Here is a 17,675-nt window from a genome sequence, read left to right as displayed (position 1 = left end):
GTTTCAGATTCTGTGTCTCCCTCTCTCTGCCCCTTCCCCACTCATGCTCTGTCTCTCTCTGTCTCTCAAAAATGAATAAATGTTAAAAAAATTAAAAAAAAAAAGAAAATTAGTCTATAGTGGTAAATAGAGATATTTCTCATTCCTTGTTATAGCTGCATAGTATTTCACTGTGTGCAAATACCATGGTTTATTCAACCTTATAAAGACATATAAGGGTGTTTCCTTTCTTTGGATGTTATAAGCAGTCCCATATGAATAGTCTTGGGCGTACACTTTTCATATTTTTGCTACTATATCTGTGAGATAGAGTCCTAGAATTGGGGTTGCTGGGTCAATGGGTAAATTCATCTGTAATTTGCTAGATATAACTGTACATGTGTGTAACCAAGCAACCTGATTAATTCCAATGATAAATCAACATTTTGCTTAAGGAATCTTATCTCATGACAGCATATATTATATTTATATACAAAAGTTACGCTATATACTAGCCACTTAAGGTATCAAAATTTAGCCAAAGGTAAACTAAGTAACAAAATTAAAGTAACAAAAAAAATTAAGGTAACAAATTTATTTTGTGAATAAATTCATCATCAACCACTGGCATAATTATTAAAATCTCATACTAGTGTTCTACAAAGTGAGTTAAAAAGACCTTCCCCCTACTTTGATGTAGCTGTTAATACACTTACCATTAATAATAAATACATCCACCCAATACTTATCAACACTTTCTAGTACCCTTGATCTTCCTAACAATCATAGGTGGTGTTTACTATTTCATCTTATCAGCACAGAGAGGTTTAGTTACTGCAGAAGGTCTCACAGTAAAGTAATCGCATTGTCAAACTTGATTGCACAGACTCTGCACTAAGTTATTTTTGCTAAGCCACCACTAACTGACTTATATTTCCATATACAAAAAACAATTGCAAGTTAGTTGCTGTTTTAAGATATGGAGTAGCAATTTTAAACTATAAGTTACAAGGGAGGGAGAGAACATTAAAAAAAAAAAAAGATTTAAAAAATCTCCACCTCATGTGTATAAAAGTAACTTGTGTGAACAGTAATTTCTTTTTATATACTACATCAAACATCACTGCATATGGAAACCAACAGGTTTTTTGCTGTTGTTGTGTTGCAAAAGCCTAAAAATAGGTGAACTCTGAATATTATTTTTTTGGTAGGACTGAAATACATCAGTGCTTCTAAGATCTTGAATAAATGCTGTAACTATGCACTAACTTTACAATAGGGGCTTTCATTAGGATTGGTAAGCTTGAGCAACAAGATCTTTCCTCTTCACTTCTATATTCTCCACAAGTGCCCAAAATTATTGAGCATATAAGGGCTGTGTGATGCCTAAATATGCCAGAATTAGCTTTACTGATCTATTATTTTAAGAACATGGAGACTGCAGGTAAGTTATATAATGAGATTTTAATGCAATCTAATTTCCAGGCGCAATCTTTTTAGATTTTTTTCTTTCTTGGCATTGTTGTTAAAATAGTCATGTGGACAGTAAAACATTTTAATGTTTGGACATACAAGGTTTGGTGTCATTTTGCTTAATATTAAAATTCATGCACTACATTTTTCCTTTGCTTTTGTTGTTTGGCAGTTATCCAGTGGTTTAGGCAGAATATTAACATTAAAAAGAAGTAACTTTTTCTCATCCAGTAAATTTTGAAAAAAAAAAAAAGATTCATCACAAAGAAAGAGCACTATTATGTATCTGTTTAAGTATATAGTTGTTATAAAGTATGAGTTTGCAAACTGATAATGCAGTATAAATACTTCATATATGGTACAAGAAGTACTAAAATTAGAAAAGATTTAAGCTCTGCTCCTCCCCAAAAAGTTCATATAAAAACAATTTAAAAAAAAAAAATTTTTTTTAACATTTATTTATTTTTGAGACAGAGAGAGACAGAGCATGAACGGGGGAGGGGCAGAGAGAGAGGGAGACATAGAATCGGAAGCAGGCTCCAGGCTCCAGGCTCCGAGCCATCGGCCCATAGCCCCATGCGGGGCTCGAACTCACGCACCGCGAGATCGTGACTTGAGCTGAAGTCGGACGCTTAACCGACTGAGCCACCCAGGCGCCCCCATATAAAAACAATTTAAAAATAATGCTAAATCTAGTCTTACGTGAGAAGAGATTTCTGTTCACAGATTTCCAGTTTTGTGAATTAAATGGCTGTGGCCTTCAAATTATTCACACCGACTATTTTGGTGCAAGATCAGGTAATATCTCTTCCTGAAATTAAGCTGGCTGGCACACATATATAGTGATTGGAGGCATATTACAACTAAATGAGCATTTGGAAAACAGTAAACTGGAACGGAATACATGGTGGTTACTTAGGTGCCATGCACACTGGAGGGAGAGGGAAGAGTTCTAGGTAAAAATTAGCCAAGTGCTTTTAAAATGTGTGAAAGAGGCCATCTCAGAGCCTCTAGGAAGTATGAAGGTCTTAAAGAGTGCAAGGCTGGGTTTTCTGCCTTTTTAATCCAAAAACTATATTTTGTTACTTCAGAGATGAGACTCAATCAGAATATAACTGTCACTAATACCCCTGGGAATAAGTCCATGGAGAGTAAATCTAGATTCTAACCCACGTTCTGTATACAGTGGTCTTAATCTTAACTGATGGCAAAACATCTTATCATTTAGTTAATACCAAATGGTTAGGGAAGAAAATGAGGCGGAAGGAGAGGGATTCCATGTGCAAATTACTCGGTAGTATGTACACATAATGAGGTAAAAAGGAGTCCTCTTAAAACAATAAGCGGTGAAATTTACCAGGGTCTGTACTGTTTAGAATAACTTGTCGGGCTAATGGTTACCTGAATATTAAATGAATTACAAATATTGATGGAACCCCATTTTTATGTATCAAGAGCACTGTTTTCCTATGACTTTTTTCTTTAAGTTTCTTCAACAAACAGGCAGCTATGCAGGGAAGTGAAATGCACCTGAGTGTTAAGGCAAGAATTTAGGGTCAGGAGGTTTTAAAAGAAATCTCAAAATTATTTGATATTCTCTCTGCCCATCACAAACATACCGACAACTTCCCATTTTCTGAGTATTAATGGCTCTGCTTTCTCTAAGTTCTTCCTTCAGGTCCTGGCAGGTCGCATATTTTCCTCTCTGGTAAGCTGCCTTTGATATTCTCCAAATCTGCATTCAGAGGCATATAACTGTGACATTTCGTTTTGCTTTATGAGGATAAACTCCTTCACTTGTCCAGACTACATTCCGCGTGTCTCTCAAAATTCCTACGGACAAGAGAATTAGGTACTGTGAGTTCTGCCTTCCAAACAGAGCATTCTCTGCTCTGCGTGAAATGTTGCCATAAAGGCGTGATTTGCCTGAGCAGAGCAGGGCAAACGCCTATTTAATTACACTCCAAGACATGGACTTTTTCTGCCGGCTCTCTCACAGCGAGAGGCCACGAGAATTGGTGGGTCAAGGGCAAGTATTTTAGGTGTTAGTCACTGCACGCAGTCCACGTGGAATCACAGAATTTGGGCAGTATTAAAAAAACAAAACAGGGGCGCCTGGGTGGCGCAGTCGGTTAAGCGTCCGACTTCAGCCAGGTCACGATCTCGCGGTCGGTGAGTTCGAGCCCCGCGTCAGGCTCTGGGCTGATGGCTCGGAGCCTGGAGCCTGTTTCCGATTCTGTGTCTCCCTCTCTCTCTGCCCCTCCCGCGTTCATGCTCTGTCTCTCTCTGTCCCAAAAATAAATAAAAAACGTTGAAAAAAAAAAAATTTAAAAAAAAAAAAAAAAACAAAACAGAACAACGGAGGGGGGAACGTTATGGTGCTGTCATAATCCGATGGCTCATGTTTCATTGTTGTGTTTCTGGCATTTCCACTACCGCAACAAATCACTTAAAGTACACGGTCTACTAGGTGGACGAACCTTGAGGGAAATGAAACCCAGAGACTTTTAGCTGTACTGGGGGAGACAACTCAGCCGGTTTCAGAGGTTACTAATTCTGAAATGTGTTAACAGTGGGCCCAAGCCAGCTTTCCTCCCCTTTAGGAACAGGAACACAATTTCGCAGGCCAAAGGCCCACCCTCCGCAAGTCGACCGAAAGCCTCGGAGCTCTAAGTACAAGGCTAGCTCACTCCCTTGAGATGACTCCGCATTTAAAACTCTGCCCGGAGTCCGATCGCCTCCGGGACCGGAAGCGGGGTCACGTGACTAGTCCTCCGCCGCAGCCATTGCTAGCGAGGCAGCTTGCCAGTGCCCTTTCCATATTTCTTAGCTCCTCCAGCTCAGGGAGATGCAGAAACACCTGACAGGAGGGGTCCCAGGTAGCTTTGAACTCGAGTGTCACCAGAACGCACGTCGCTTCCAGCAATACTTTAAAAGCTCCTTATCCCAAAAAAGCTGTCGGACACTTCCGCCTGTGGGGGGGCCACCAAGTGATCACGCGAGACTTGGGAAACCTGCGGGGCGACTTCACTACTCCAGGCCACAAGGCTCCGCCCGCCCAGCGCTCTCCACGGCGCGTGACGACGCGGCCCAAGGTGGCCTCCGCCCCGGCGCGCCTGCGCACGCGGCTCTCGCGGTGTCTCGCGCTCAGCCCCGCCCACCTCTGCCCCCGCCCTTTCCGCCCCTCCCTCCCCCTCCGCCCTGTCTCTCGGCGGCAGCGGCGGCGGCGGCGGCTCGCGCAGCTCGTTGGCTCACTATATAAAGGGGAGAAGCGGGCGGACCGGACGGCTGGAGCTGCAGCCGGTGGCGGCAGCGGCGGCGCGGGGAGCGGCGACCGGTGGTGGTTTCCCTCCTTGGCGCGGGGTGGGGAGCGGGCAACGCCCCCCGGACCCCACGAGGGTCGTGGCTTTTTTCTTAAGGGCGATTCTCGAGGTTTTTTAGCTCCGGGAGGACTGCCCCCCTCCTCCTCCTCCTCCTCTCACCGCTCCCCTCTACTCTTTCAGGATCCGATTTTGTTTGAAATTTTTACCCCCAGTCTTGCGGTGGCTTGGGCCACCCTCCGGGTGTTTTGGTTTTCTTTTTTTCTTTTTTGGTTTTGTTTTTATCTTGTTTTCTCGGGCTTGCCCCCCTCTTGTTTGTGTTGTGTGTGGAAATGGCGAACTCGGCAAATACAAACACCGTGGTAAGGACGTGGTTTGGTGGCCGGCGGGGGCTTCGTTCAGGCGGCAGCAACGGCCGGACCGGGCGGGGGCGGGGACGGCGGCGACTCCCGGCCTCTACTCTCCTCAGCCGCCCGCGCGGCCGCCGCCGCCACTTCCCGCCTCGGGCGGAGCGGGCCGGGGCGGCGGGCGCGGGGGGGCGCCTCGGGCTCGCGGCGGCGGCGGCGGCAGCGGCGGGGAGGGCGGGGGCGCCGGCGGGGCCTGGGGCCGCCGCGGGGCGGTCCGGGCCTCGAAGGCCGTTGGGCCGGGGCGAGCGCGCGGCCCTGGCCCCAGACCCCGGCCGCCGGGAGGGAGGGCGGGTGGGAAACCGCCGCTTCCCCCCGAGACGGGTCCGGCCACACTGGCTCGAGAAGGGCTCCCGGAGCAGCCTCAGAACAAAAACCGCGTCTGGGGAATTGGGCGAGTCCCCAGTACCCACCGTGGTCCACTTCAATGCGGTGGAAGGTGAACGGCTACTTTGGGGGTTACTTGGGGTGTTTCTGGCGGTTGTGCTTAGGGAGCCTTCACTGGGGCCATTTTATATTTCTTTAAAAAAAAAAAAAGGACGAAGGTTGAAAAGCACTTATCTCGGTTCCTTCCGAATCGGTAAAATGGCGAAGGGGAAGCAAAACCCCCATCGTATCTTCCACTAGCAAAAGCACCAAAGCAAACAAAAACCTACAGTGGTCAAAGTGCCCCCGCTTTCGCCTTGAAATTTGCCTACTTCTCCCATTGACCCTTTTTGGTTACTTGCGATCACGTAGGTTTGCAAAAAGCAGTCACATAAATAACCTTTTCAGTCACGAACGCAATATGATCACTAGTCCACCCCACTCTTATTTTTATTCTGACAATAAAACACGTTTTTGCCCGGTCCCAAATGCCGCAGACAAGCCCGCGGCCGCCCGACTCCGTACCGTTGGCGACTCGGGTCGATCCATCATGGCTGCGGCCGCTTACCCTGCTTTTCAGTCCCTGAGCCTTGTGGTCCTCCTCCCTTTGGCTGCCCTGTTTATATAGAGCCATTGCCGCTCTCTAATATAGACTCTGCCAGGATGGGAAGGTGCTTTTCAGGCCTACGTCACCGCCTCTCCATTTAAACACTAGATCCGGCTTTAAATAGTGAGAGCTGCTGAGAGCGGGGCTGGGAGGTGCGTGCTCCCGAGGCGAGAGGCAGGAACGTGCAGAGCTCAGTTTATTTCTAGGTCCTTTCCTTACCCTGTTATTTCGCACCCAACAGGGCCGCTCTCAGAGCCCCAAGTTTTTTATTGTTTTGATGCAGTAGCTAGGATTTCCTGTCTTTGTTAGGGGAAAATAGAATTGGTGTCCATTCTTTTCATTTTATTTTTATTTTTGCTTTTAAAGAGAATTGTAGCTCAGATGTCAAATCGTTTTTGTATTGGAAAATAAGTGCGTTATTGATGGGGATTAAAAAAAACGCTTCCTACATTAACTGTTGGCTTCAGGGGACTTTGGTAGTGTTTTGATCATTAAGTATTCAGAAAATGTTAGAAACAAAGCTTCTGATGTGTCATGTTTTTCTATTAAGTGTTGGAGACAAAAAGCTTTATGAAGAAATAGTTAAGTGCCTAAAAGCTTCAACATAGGACCTTATGCCCACGGTACATTTACCTATAAGGGAATTGTAAGTAGTAAGAGTGAAGAAGTTTAGTGCAAACCGGATTGAAAAAAATTAAAATTCTAAGTAGTGTTTTCTGTTTCATTGCATATCGATATCCCATACAGAAGTTAATCCAATTTATTTCCCGGTATTACCCCAGGAGACTAACACTTTTGAAAGGAACCTTCTAATTAATCATTGGGTACTGCCACTGTCTTTGCTCTTTCATTTACCAGTTTTTAAGTTTGGAATATCTGTGTTAAGAAAACCAGGACAAACCTAAATTACTTGGTAATTTGTAGAAGGCAAAAATTTTGGCTCAAGTAAGGTTTAGCATTTTAAATAATAACTTGGAAATTGCTTGTTTCAAATAGTGTGTTTGTACCTCCATGCTTTTAAAAACATCGGTATTTTGAGGGCTTATCAACTTATGAACAATAATGCTAAATTCTCTGTGTGTTTATACTTCATGAAGAATACACATTTCCTTTCAGCTACAGTGCTTTTAAGAATCCTTTAAATGGTCAGGTTGTGGGTGATTTTGCACATAAGCAAAATCCTAAAACAGAATGGGGAGTACCTGAAGAAAACAAATTTTGTACTTGTAAATGCCTGGATCTCCAAGCTGGAGATTTTTAGGAGTGATTGACTTCGGAAAACACCAAAGTATCCAGTTGGCTGAAAAAATAATTTTCATCATCAATTTAAGATTCCAAGTACCGATTTAAAGTTTCACCACCTCTTTATAATGCTTTAAGGATCATTGCTGGCTTAAAATAAAATGACTTTTTAAATGTTATTTTTGTAATTCAGTGGTTAAGTCACCATGGATAAGGTGATACCCATAGTCAGTTACACTTTCCTTATATATAGAATCAATGTTAAACATAAGGAGGCCGTGTAGAGTTTTACATTTTGCATGTGAAAATTTAAAGTTCACAGAGGCAGATTTGGCAAAATAAAAGGTTAGTGAGTGGAATAGCAAAAGTGAGAACCCAGATATGTGAATTGTTTTTCTGATTGTAATGAAGAGGAACGAATAATTTTTAATACTTGAGGTAAATTGTACAGAGGAACTCATTATTTATATTTTGGGCATTGCAAGGACACATTTTCTTAGAGGGTTCTCCTGTGATAACCATGTTGTTGATAGAGATGCTAATGAAACATTTAAATTTGTTTGAGCTTTGGTTATGAAAGCAAACCCTTGGTTTTATTGGGTAACCAGTAATTTTTACTATAAGCAGGATATAAAACACAAATGACAAACATTAAAAGAAAAAGTCTGATAATCTTAACTGTGTGTGATAATGGGTAGGATTTATAATGAGGCACCACTAGTTTTGTCCCACTGACATGCAAACTTTTTGCCTAACATGTTAAAAATAGGATGTGGGTTGGGCAAATTACTGTCTATCACTTTTTGATTTTTAAAAAATACTTTATGCTTTTGAAAGTGCTTTCACATCTGTATCATTTTATTCTTCTGGCAACTTTCTAGAAGTCATCTTTCCCTCTAACCCCTCCCAAGAAATAGCAACAATAATAGTAATAATAATTTAACAAACAAACATTGAGGCTGCCCATGATTCCATTTCATAATATCATTTGGGCAGTGGTTGAAGGAAAGAAATCTTGGGAAAGAGATCAGTGTGTCTTGTTTCTCTGGGACTTCTGAGACCTGTTAGTGTGGGTATATGAACAGTATAATGGTGTAGCTTAAAGGCACAGACTGGTTAATAACAACAACAACAACAACAAAAAATTAGGTGATACTTAAATTTGAATGTTTTTTAGGTTGCAGATGTCACAAATAACTGTAGGATGAAGGTTCTCTAGTTTAAAGCTTAATGAAGAGGTTCTGAGATAGAAGAGGAGTCAAACAAAGGAAAGAATAATGGGAACCAGACATAGCAACCCATAAAGCTGTTATTGGATCACATTAGGTGCTTTGAGTATAACAACATAGGAAATTATAACTGGAAATTGTGTGGACCTTGTATGTGTAAGGATCTTCCCTATACAAATGACATTAAGTAGTCTACGCCTTTTAAAAAAATATGCAGTCATAAAATAATTCATTTTAACTGAAGCAAATGAGGTTTGTTAAGATGGTGATATCTTTAAAGTTGTATCTTCTAAAATAAGTTTTAGATATTTGGAGAAATGATTATATTTAATTTGTTTTGAATTTGTGAAAACGTGTCATACATTTAATATGTAAAAAATGATCTTTTTCAAGTCTTTTATTTTTCCTTTAAAGCCTAAATTGTACAGATCTGTGATTGAAGATGTTATTAACGATGTGAGAGACATCTTTTTGGATGATGGAGTTGATGAGCAAGTTCTGATGGAACTGAAAACTGTGAGTTTGCCTCCCTCTTTTTGTTGTTTTTAGTAGTCATACTTTTTCCTTCCTCCCTTAAAATACTCTCTTCAATCCGCGACTGATCCCTAATTTTTCCATGGGATGAACGTTCAACTTTGCTGCAGGAGGCAGTATAAAGTTAGGTGAAGGGTGCTAGTTTTAAATCCCAGCTCTACAGTCCATCCTCCCTCTGACTTTAGGCACATTGCTTATATTTCAGTTTCTTTGTATGTGATGTGGAAATTAGTAGGACTTACCTTTTTTTTTTTTTTTTTTAAAGTTTATTTATTTTGAGTGAGAGAGGGAGAGAATCCCAAGCAGGTTCTGTGCTTTCAGTGCAGAGCCCAGCGTGGAGCTCGATCTCACAACTGTGAGATATAACCTGAGCCAAAATTGAGAGTCCGAGGCTTAAGCAACTGAGCTACCCAAGCTCCCCCTTATAGGTTTGTTTTAGTCCATTAATGGATGGTTATGGTCTAATTATTTGACAGTTTTTTTTTCTTCCTTATTTCTATGGTTTTAATGTACATATATTCTAAAATGTATTTATGTTGTAGAAATTAAGTGCTGGGTGAACGAATTTCACGTTCTTAAGTTTTTTTTTGTTTTTTTTTGTTTTTTTTACATCGGCCAGATACTGGGTTTATAATCTGTTTTACTTTGGAACTGGTTTTCTGTCTCTTGGATTTTTTTGGATTTAAGCAGAAGCAGTTCAATATTCTTATTTAGCATTTATGTTTTCTTGGTATTGTAATGACTCATGAAATAAATCATGTAATCTTTTTGCCATATTGCTCAGAACAGTGGTTCTCAAAATAAGGTCTGTGGAGTCCTGAGGTTTCCTCACAGATTGTTTCAGGGGGTCCATGAGGTTGGCCAAATGCCCAAGTCTGGAAATCATAGTTTGTCATATTTCCAGTAAAAGTTGTGTTCTGACAAGTGGCCAGTTAAAGTAGCTACTCAAATGCACAAGTGCTTTTCCTTGAGGTAACTGTTCCATATGCACAGTGCTTTATGTATGCATCCCATTTTGATGCAGTGAATATTAAAAAGATGTTTACTTAAGGGTCCAGAGGAGATCACTGTTACTATTAAGAAGTGCCATTATTTGATACTCTTTAATGAAATGTATTAACATTTGGAATATCTGCATAATTCAGTGAATTTGTATTTTCCAAATGACCAATGCATGATGTTGCAAAATCCTTTCAAAGTGAAAGATAAATTAATGGATTTTGTGTATGGTTTCAGATTCCACATTATAGCTAACTTTTAAGAAACCATAATTTAAAATACTTTTTCTTTTCCCAACTGCTTAGCTGTGGGAAGACAGATTTTCTTCTACTTCAACCAAAACAACAAAGTAGATGTAGAAGCAGATAGGAGAATCCAGCTATTTTTTCTTTAAGCTACTTGTCAACTAAATTTGATCTGGAAAATATGGTTATTTTTTTTAAAGATATGTTATTTATGTTAACATATAATGGATACATTGCTGTTTTTAAATGCATTCGTAAACATAAAAAAAAAAAACAACTTAGTTATAATTTCATAAAAGCTTTTTGAGGTCCTCAGTAATTTTTGAAACGAATAAAAGATCCTGAGACCAAAAAGGTTTAGAACTGCTGGCTTAGAAATTGGATATTGAGTTCCTTGAGGACAGTAATCACAATGCTAAGAACATTTGGCATTATTTATCCATTCAGTGGAAGTGTGGAGGCTGCAGCTTAGCAACTTATTTTATTATTTTTTAAATTTTTTTTAATGTTTATTTTTGAGAGAAAGAGAGAGCACAAGTTAGGGAGGGGCAGGGAGAGGGGGAGACCCAGAATCCAAAGCAGGCTTCAGGCTCCGGGCTGCCAGCACAGAGCCTGACGGGGCTCGGACCAGAAACTGTGAGATCATCACATGAGCCAAAGTGGGTTGCTTAACAGACTGAGCCACCCAGGTGCCCCTAGCAACTTATTTTAAATAAAGCAAACCTCATATTTATTATGGTGATAAAATGTATCTTAGGATGTTTAGGCATCTGTGGGCAACTTCTGTAGAGTTTTTAACAAGAATCTGCCTGTGGGAGGAAGGAAAAATATATAGATTTAAGTGAAATGAGGAAATTTTTATTTACCTTGAGAGAAATGTAATGGTTACTAAAAGTAAAGAGTAGGTATCCAGAATTGCTAGTGAAAGGACACCAACTCTTGAGACATGAGTTGGAAGAATAGCAATATAAACTACTGAAACAGCATAAAGTATCTCAGGGTATGAATAAGAGAAGAGTAAGATTAGTTTGATTCCTTTGTGTTCTGTGGAGCAAATACTTTGCTGTTTACATTACACTGGTATAATGGTTGACCTTAAAGTACTTTGAACTTATGTAGAAGATGCAACATTTTTAAATGTAGGAAATCAGCCCCAAAGACTTACCTTAAGTCATACTGGCAGTTAATCCAGGTTGTTGGTTATCTACTCTTGCTTTTCACAAAGTGTGGGGAATTGGTTTTTCTGAATGGTTCCAATAGAATCAAGGCATTCTCTCAAAGAGAATGAGTTGTCTTTGAGATTAAATAGCTCTACCTGTATTTTTATTATATTTGGCTGTTTAAATATATATTAGTGTAATCTATACAATGGAGTATGTAATATATTGAATGATATATATATTACGCACCTTTTGTTTGTTTAGTGGCTAGTTTTTAATAACAAAAATTGTGAATTACTCATCTTTGAATCCCTAGCCTCTAACACAGTGCCTTCCATATGTGGTTGGTATTCAGTAAATATTTAATTAAATTGGTTAATAACAAACATGACTCCATAATCTAACTGAACAAAGTACTGTAATATTTTTACTGTTTTTCCAAATGGGGCATACTCTTCTTTTCTAGATTGTCACTGGATTTAAAAATAAACTGTTAGGCTAAACTGAGTTTATGTTATTTTAATTCTCTGTACTAAATTTCTTCAGAATCTCATTAGAATTTCCAGAATGTGCCCTGTCTGTGGTGATGAAAACATTCCATATCTGTGTTCTCCGGTATAGTAGCCACTAGCAGCATATGGCTGTTAAGCACTGGAAATGTAGTTAGTGGAACTGAAGAACTGAGTTTTTAATTATAATTCCAATTTAAATCACCATGTGTATGTGGCTAGGGGATATTGTATTAGATTCTACAGGTTTAGACATTCTTGCTAATAAAGACTAACAATTGATTTTGTGTTTTGTGTTTTACAAAGAACTTTGTCATTAGTTCTAGCCCCTCCTCTCCTCTTTTGGGCTATTTCACAAACTTTTATCAAAAATTTCCCTACTGCTGTGAAGGATACATGGTGAATTAGATTATGAATTAAGATGAGTAGTGACTGTGCATGTAATTTAAAGTTTAACTAGATAATGCTGGAAGGGAAGTGATGGGAAAAAAAAATCAACCCGGGCACCAGGGTGGCTCATTTGGTTGAGTATCCAACTCTTGGTTTCAGCTCAGGTCATGATCTCATAGTTCATGACTTTAAGCCCTGCATTGGGCTCTACACTGACAGAGCAGAGCCAGCTTGGGATTCTCTCTCTTCCTCTCTCTGTCTCTGCCCCTCCCCTGCTTGTGCATGCTCTCACTCTCTCTCTCTCTCTCTCTCTCTCTCTCTCTCTGTCTCTCAAAATAAACTTAAAAAAAAAATTCAACCCAATTTTCTAGGTTATCTCTTGAAACACTATAGGCCTACTTTAATGTATAAACTATGGGAAATAAAAAAAAAATCACAGTCTTGATTTTTGATCTATACATACATATTTTAAATATATGTATTTAAAAAATGTTTTTAATGTTTGTTTATATGAGAGAGAGAGAGAGAGACTGAGCGTAAGCCGTGGAGGGGTAGAGAGAAAGGGAGACAGAATCTGAAGCAGGCTCCAGGCTCTAAGCTGTCAGCACAGAGACTAGTGCTGGGCTCAAACTCAGGAGCCATGAGATTATGACCTGAACTGAAGTTGGATGTTTAACCAACTGAGCCACCCAGGCACCCCTTAAATTTATTTTTTTACTGTTTATTTTTGAGAACTAGAGACACAGACAGAGCACGAGTGGGGTTGGGGCAGAGGGAGAGGGAGACACAGAATCTGAAGCAGGTTCCAGGCTCTGAGCTATCAGCACAGAGCCCGACGCGAAACTCAAACCCATGAACCGCGAGATTGAGCCAAACTTGGACCCTTAAACAACTTAGCCACCCAGGCGCCCCATTTTTTAATCTCTATTTGAATGTAAGTTGTGATTTGGATTGGTGAGTGATTATGGATGGGAATGACAGTCTAGAAATCCTCTTTAAAGTGAATGATAAAATCATCTTTCTTTCTACACTGTCAGAGCTCCCCATATCTCAACAGCAAATACTATGGGAGATATAAAACATGGCCTCTCCTAAAGTTAACAACTCAGGAAACAACAGATGTTGGCAAGGATGTGGAGAAAGAGGAACACTTTTGTGCTGCTGGTGGGAACGCAACCTGACATAGTCTCTCTGGAAAACAGTACAGAGGTTACTCAAAAAATTAAAAATAGAACTACCCTACAACTCAGCAATACACTACTAGGTATTTATCCAAAGGTTACAAAAATGCTGATTTGAAGGGACACATGCACCCCAGTGTTTATAGCAACACTCAACAATAGCCAAATTATGGAAGGAGTCCAAACGTCCCTCGACTGACAAATGGAAAAAGCACATGTGTGTGTATGTATTTATATGCGCGCGCGCGCGCGCACACACACACACACACATAATATTCCACACACAATGGAATATTACTCAGCAATCAAAAAGAATGAGATCTTGCTGTTTCAACAACGTGGATGGAACTAGAGTGTATTATGCTAATAAGCGAAGTAAGTCAGGGAAAGGTAGATATCATATGATTTCACTTATGTGGAATTTAAGAAAACAGATGAACATAATTGGATAAAAAGAGAGGGAGGCAGACCATAAGAGATTCTTAAATATAGTGAAGAAAGGAAGGGTTGCTGGAGGGGTGTTGGGTGGGGGATGGGCTAACTGCATAATGGGCATTAAGGAGGGCACTTGTTGGGATGAGCACTGGGTGTTACATGTAAGTGATGTATCACTAAATTCTACTACTGAAACCATCATTACACTATATGTTAACTAACTTGGATTTAAATAAAAAAACAAAAACCATGACCTCTTTTCTCAATAAAACCGTGAGAAAAAATTTTCTCGATTGGAGACAAATCTGAAACTCACTTTGTCTCTAGATCAGGTTTCTCAACCTTGACATTTGTTAATTCTTTGTTGTAGAGGGCTGTCCTGTTCATTGTAGAATGTTAGCAGCATACCTGGCCTCTACCCACTAGATGCCAGTAGCACCCTTCATTTCTGACAACCAAAAATGTGTCCATGCATTGCCAAATGTCCCTGGGGGCAAAACCACCCCTGATGGAGAACGATAATTTTAAATATATTCTAGTTATATATAAACACTTGGGTCATAACTTGAACAATAATCCATTATTCCACTTCATTTGTCCTTGTGGAAAACTCTGTTCCCCAACCCCAGTTCAAGAGAGCCCATACGTAAATGAATTTGTCTTATGTTTTATTCAGGAGCTAGATATTTTGTGAAAGTAGAATTCTTCAGAATTTCTAGCCTAGCAGACTGCCAGGAAGCGGTAGATTAATAAAAATTTATAGATCAAAAAATAGACTTGGAGAGAATATGCTTTGATGGGGTCATTTATCATGGGCTAGAGACTTGAACCTAGGCCTTTGTCTTCAGATGACATTCAATACTTACCAGTAAAAAGAAGGTACCAGAGTTGTGAATAGGCCTGCTCTGATAACAGGAATATAGTGTAGAGTTTAGAAACTTGGACCAGAGCTGGGATTAGGGTGAGGCAAGCAGGTTGCCTAGTGTGCCTGCTCACTCTCAGAATCCAGTCCTGACTGGAAACAGTGGAGTCAGACTGAGTGGATTGTTCTTCATTTTTGCCTGCTTTTAGTTGGTGGTCTTGGATAAATTATATAACTTCTTGTTCCTTGGGTTCTTTTGCTGTAAAAAGGAGCTAGTAACAATGTCAGTGTTCTAGGATTTTGTAAAAATGAGTCTGTACCTATAAAGTACTCACAAAGTGCACAGTTAGAATACAGTATTAGTCTAGTTAACATGATACACAGGTGTATATCTGAGTCATTTGGGGAACAGAAAAAGAATTTTCTCCGTGTCTAATTTCAGAGACCTGGCAAAGATGGCTGAAGTAGGATTGCCAGAAATAATAGCTACTGTGTTGGAGGGAAAATAGTATTATGAAAAGGAAGAAAAATAGTTCTTCCTATTTCCTTAGCAAAATAAATAAATAAATATGTAACAATTCAGTATTCTTGGTTGTTGTTAGTATTAATGTTATCTCTGTTGATGAAAGTAGGTATTGTTTAGTTTAAATAGCTGATAATTTAAAAAAATAGAATATTTTGATAAATACAATTAAAATCATATAAAAAATGAAATTGGAGAGAAAACATTCAGCCAATTTGAACTTTATATTATGTGATGTTAAATTTTAATGTTAAGTATTTAGGGTACTGTATTTGTATTTTTTACATTACCTAGTATTTGGTGCTTAGTAAATGGGGATTCTTTGTGGACTACTCCCATCACCCCTTTCTTCTGTCTTCCCCACAACCCCCAGCAGTTGGAAATGTATGGGGCCATGTTTGCTTGTCTTAGTGACTAGTGGACACCCTTGGCATTTAGTAGGCTACAGCCAGGAATGCTGTATTTTCTGTACACTTCCTGTGGCACTACCCTGTATGATAAAGCATTGTCCTGGCCAGAATGTCAGTAGTATCCTTACAGAGAAATATTATGCTGGAAAACAAGTTTGTTTTCCCTTCTCTTCTTTGAAATTAAACTAAATGTCTGATAAGCTCTTAGTCATTTTGTTAGCTTCTGAATAAGACACATAGTCTTTGCCTTGAAAGAATTCATACTTTAGTAGAGATGATAAACAGTGTGAAAAGTACAGAAGAAATATTTCTAGGGTATGGAGGCAGTCTGATTTCATTGAGGCTGTGTGACTTTGACATTTGCATTGTTTGGGGAATTGTGAGGAAAGACTGTCAGAAGGAGTAGTTTACTAAGATTTAGACATGAGATACGTATGCTGTATTCTGGGAACTGCAAGTAGTTGGACACTGTTAGGAAAATAGAATACAAGTTATAGTAGCAGCTAGGAGAGGTGACATATTCTGTACTAAGGAGCTTGATTTTTTCTTAAAGTGAGAAAGATTCTCTGGGATGCTAGTTAAAATGCAGATTTTTGGACTTCTGCTCCAGCGAGTGACTTGATAGAGAGGTAGTATGACATTTGCTTTTTAATTCCGTTATATTTACCAAGAAAAAAAAAAAATTAAATTTTAACAACCCACTAAAGGGCTACAGTATGCAGTTTGAAATGCATTAGTTTAGACTTTAATAGCATGCATTAAAATGACCTGGACAGACTATTAAAACAGATTTTTGGCTCTATCCCAAGAGTTGCTGATTCAGTAGGTCTGGGGTGGGGCCTGAGAATTGGTATGTCTAACAGTTTCTCAGGTGATGCTGATGCTGTTTGTCCTGGGACCACATTTTGAGGACCACTGATTATTGTAGTAGAGGATAGATTGGAAGAACAAGTTTTCACTAGAATGTAGTCTCTGTGAGGAGAAGGATATTTATCAGGTTTGTTCACTGTCTGTTCTCAATGCCTCTACTAGTGTCTAGTAGATAGGAGATCTCAGTAATTATTTGCAGAATTTATGACTTGATGTGGGGAGCTCAGAGGACTTAGTCATTACAGTTTACAGTAGTGCTGGTGGGAGGAGAGGACTTGAAGCAGGCCCGTAACAGTAAACAATCCTCTGGAAAGGATAGTGACGGTAGTGATGAGGTGTTGGGTGGATTCTGACCCATAGGCCGTTGACTTCAGAGGCTAGGTGAGTAGTACCCAGCACTTAGCACATGATACATAATTACTCATATTTGCCATTACCATGGAAGTTTCATTGAAGTCATGTGATGGATCAGATTGCAGTTGGTAGATCAATTGGAGGTGATAAAACTGAAGCTTTCAATTTAATAAAAACATGGATTAAACACAACTGTTTCTTAAAGCATTAATTAATAGTACTTTTTTTACCGTGATTTTTGGCTCACCAGAGACCAGGTTTGGTTTTGTTTTGTTTTAGACTCTTTTTTTTTTCTTTTTTTTTTTTTTTTTTTAATGTTTATATTTGAGAGAGAGGGGAGGGGCAGAGAAAAAGGGAGACACAGAATCTGAAGCAGGCTCCAGGCTCTGAGCTGTCAGCACAGAACCTGACATGGGGCTCGAACTTACGGACTGTGAGATCATGACCTATACTGAAGTCGAATGCTTAACCAACTGAGCCACCCAGGTGCTCCAGTTTTGTTTTAGAACAGACAAAAGTGTAGAAGGTTTGGGTGAGTGCAGACTGTTTAGAAGCCTTACTATATGTTAGTTGGAATGTGTTT

The 17,675-nt window shown here is 39.8% G+C and overlaps 1 protein-coding gene and 1 long non-coding RNA gene across 3 annotated transcripts in view; one reads left to right on the top strand and one right to left on the bottom strand.

Annotated features, from left to right (window-relative positions):
- The window catches only part of LOC131517590 (uncharacterized), a 28,043-nt gene extending 23,460 nt beyond the window's left edge, over positions 1 to 4,583 (bottom strand). Inside the window, exons 1-2 of the long non-coding RNA XR_009264664.1 lie at positions 4,365 to 4,583; positions 3,072 to 3,285 (exon numbers count right to left, since the gene is read on the bottom strand). This is a non-coding gene — a long non-coding RNA (uncharacterized LOC131517590). The remainder of the gene's footprint in view (positions 1 to 3,071; positions 3,286 to 4,364) is intronic.
- A 158-nt stretch (positions 4,584 to 4,741) lies between these two features.
- The window catches only part of GTF2A1 (general transcription factor IIA subunit 1), a 43,417-nt gene continuing 30,483 nt past the window's right edge, over positions 4,742 to 17,675 (top strand). Inside the window, exons 1-2 of one of the 2 annotated variants that reach the window (XM_058739921.1) lie at positions 4,742 to 5,134; positions 9,035 to 9,136. In XM_058739921.1, the coding sequence (XP_058595904.1) occupies positions 5,105 to 5,134; positions 9,035 to 9,136 (132 nt within the window). In that variant the 5' untranslated portion in view covers positions 4,742 to 5,104. Of the gene's footprint in view, positions 5,135 to 5,487; positions 5,616 to 9,034; positions 9,137 to 17,675 lie in introns of those variants that run through there. The other variant, XM_058739922.1, reaches the window with a different exon arrangement.

The sequence above is a fragment of the Neofelis nebulosa genome, chromosome 7 (genome assembly GCF_028018385.1).
Source record: "Neofelis nebulosa isolate mNeoNeb1 chromosome 7, mNeoNeb1.pri, whole genome shotgun sequence".
In the NCBI taxonomy this organism is placed as follows: domain Eukaryota; kingdom Metazoa; phylum Chordata; class Mammalia; order Carnivora; family Felidae; genus Neofelis; species Neofelis nebulosa.
Note: the sequence above shows the minus strand (reverse complement) of the source record. Positions and strands in the feature narration are given on the sequence as shown.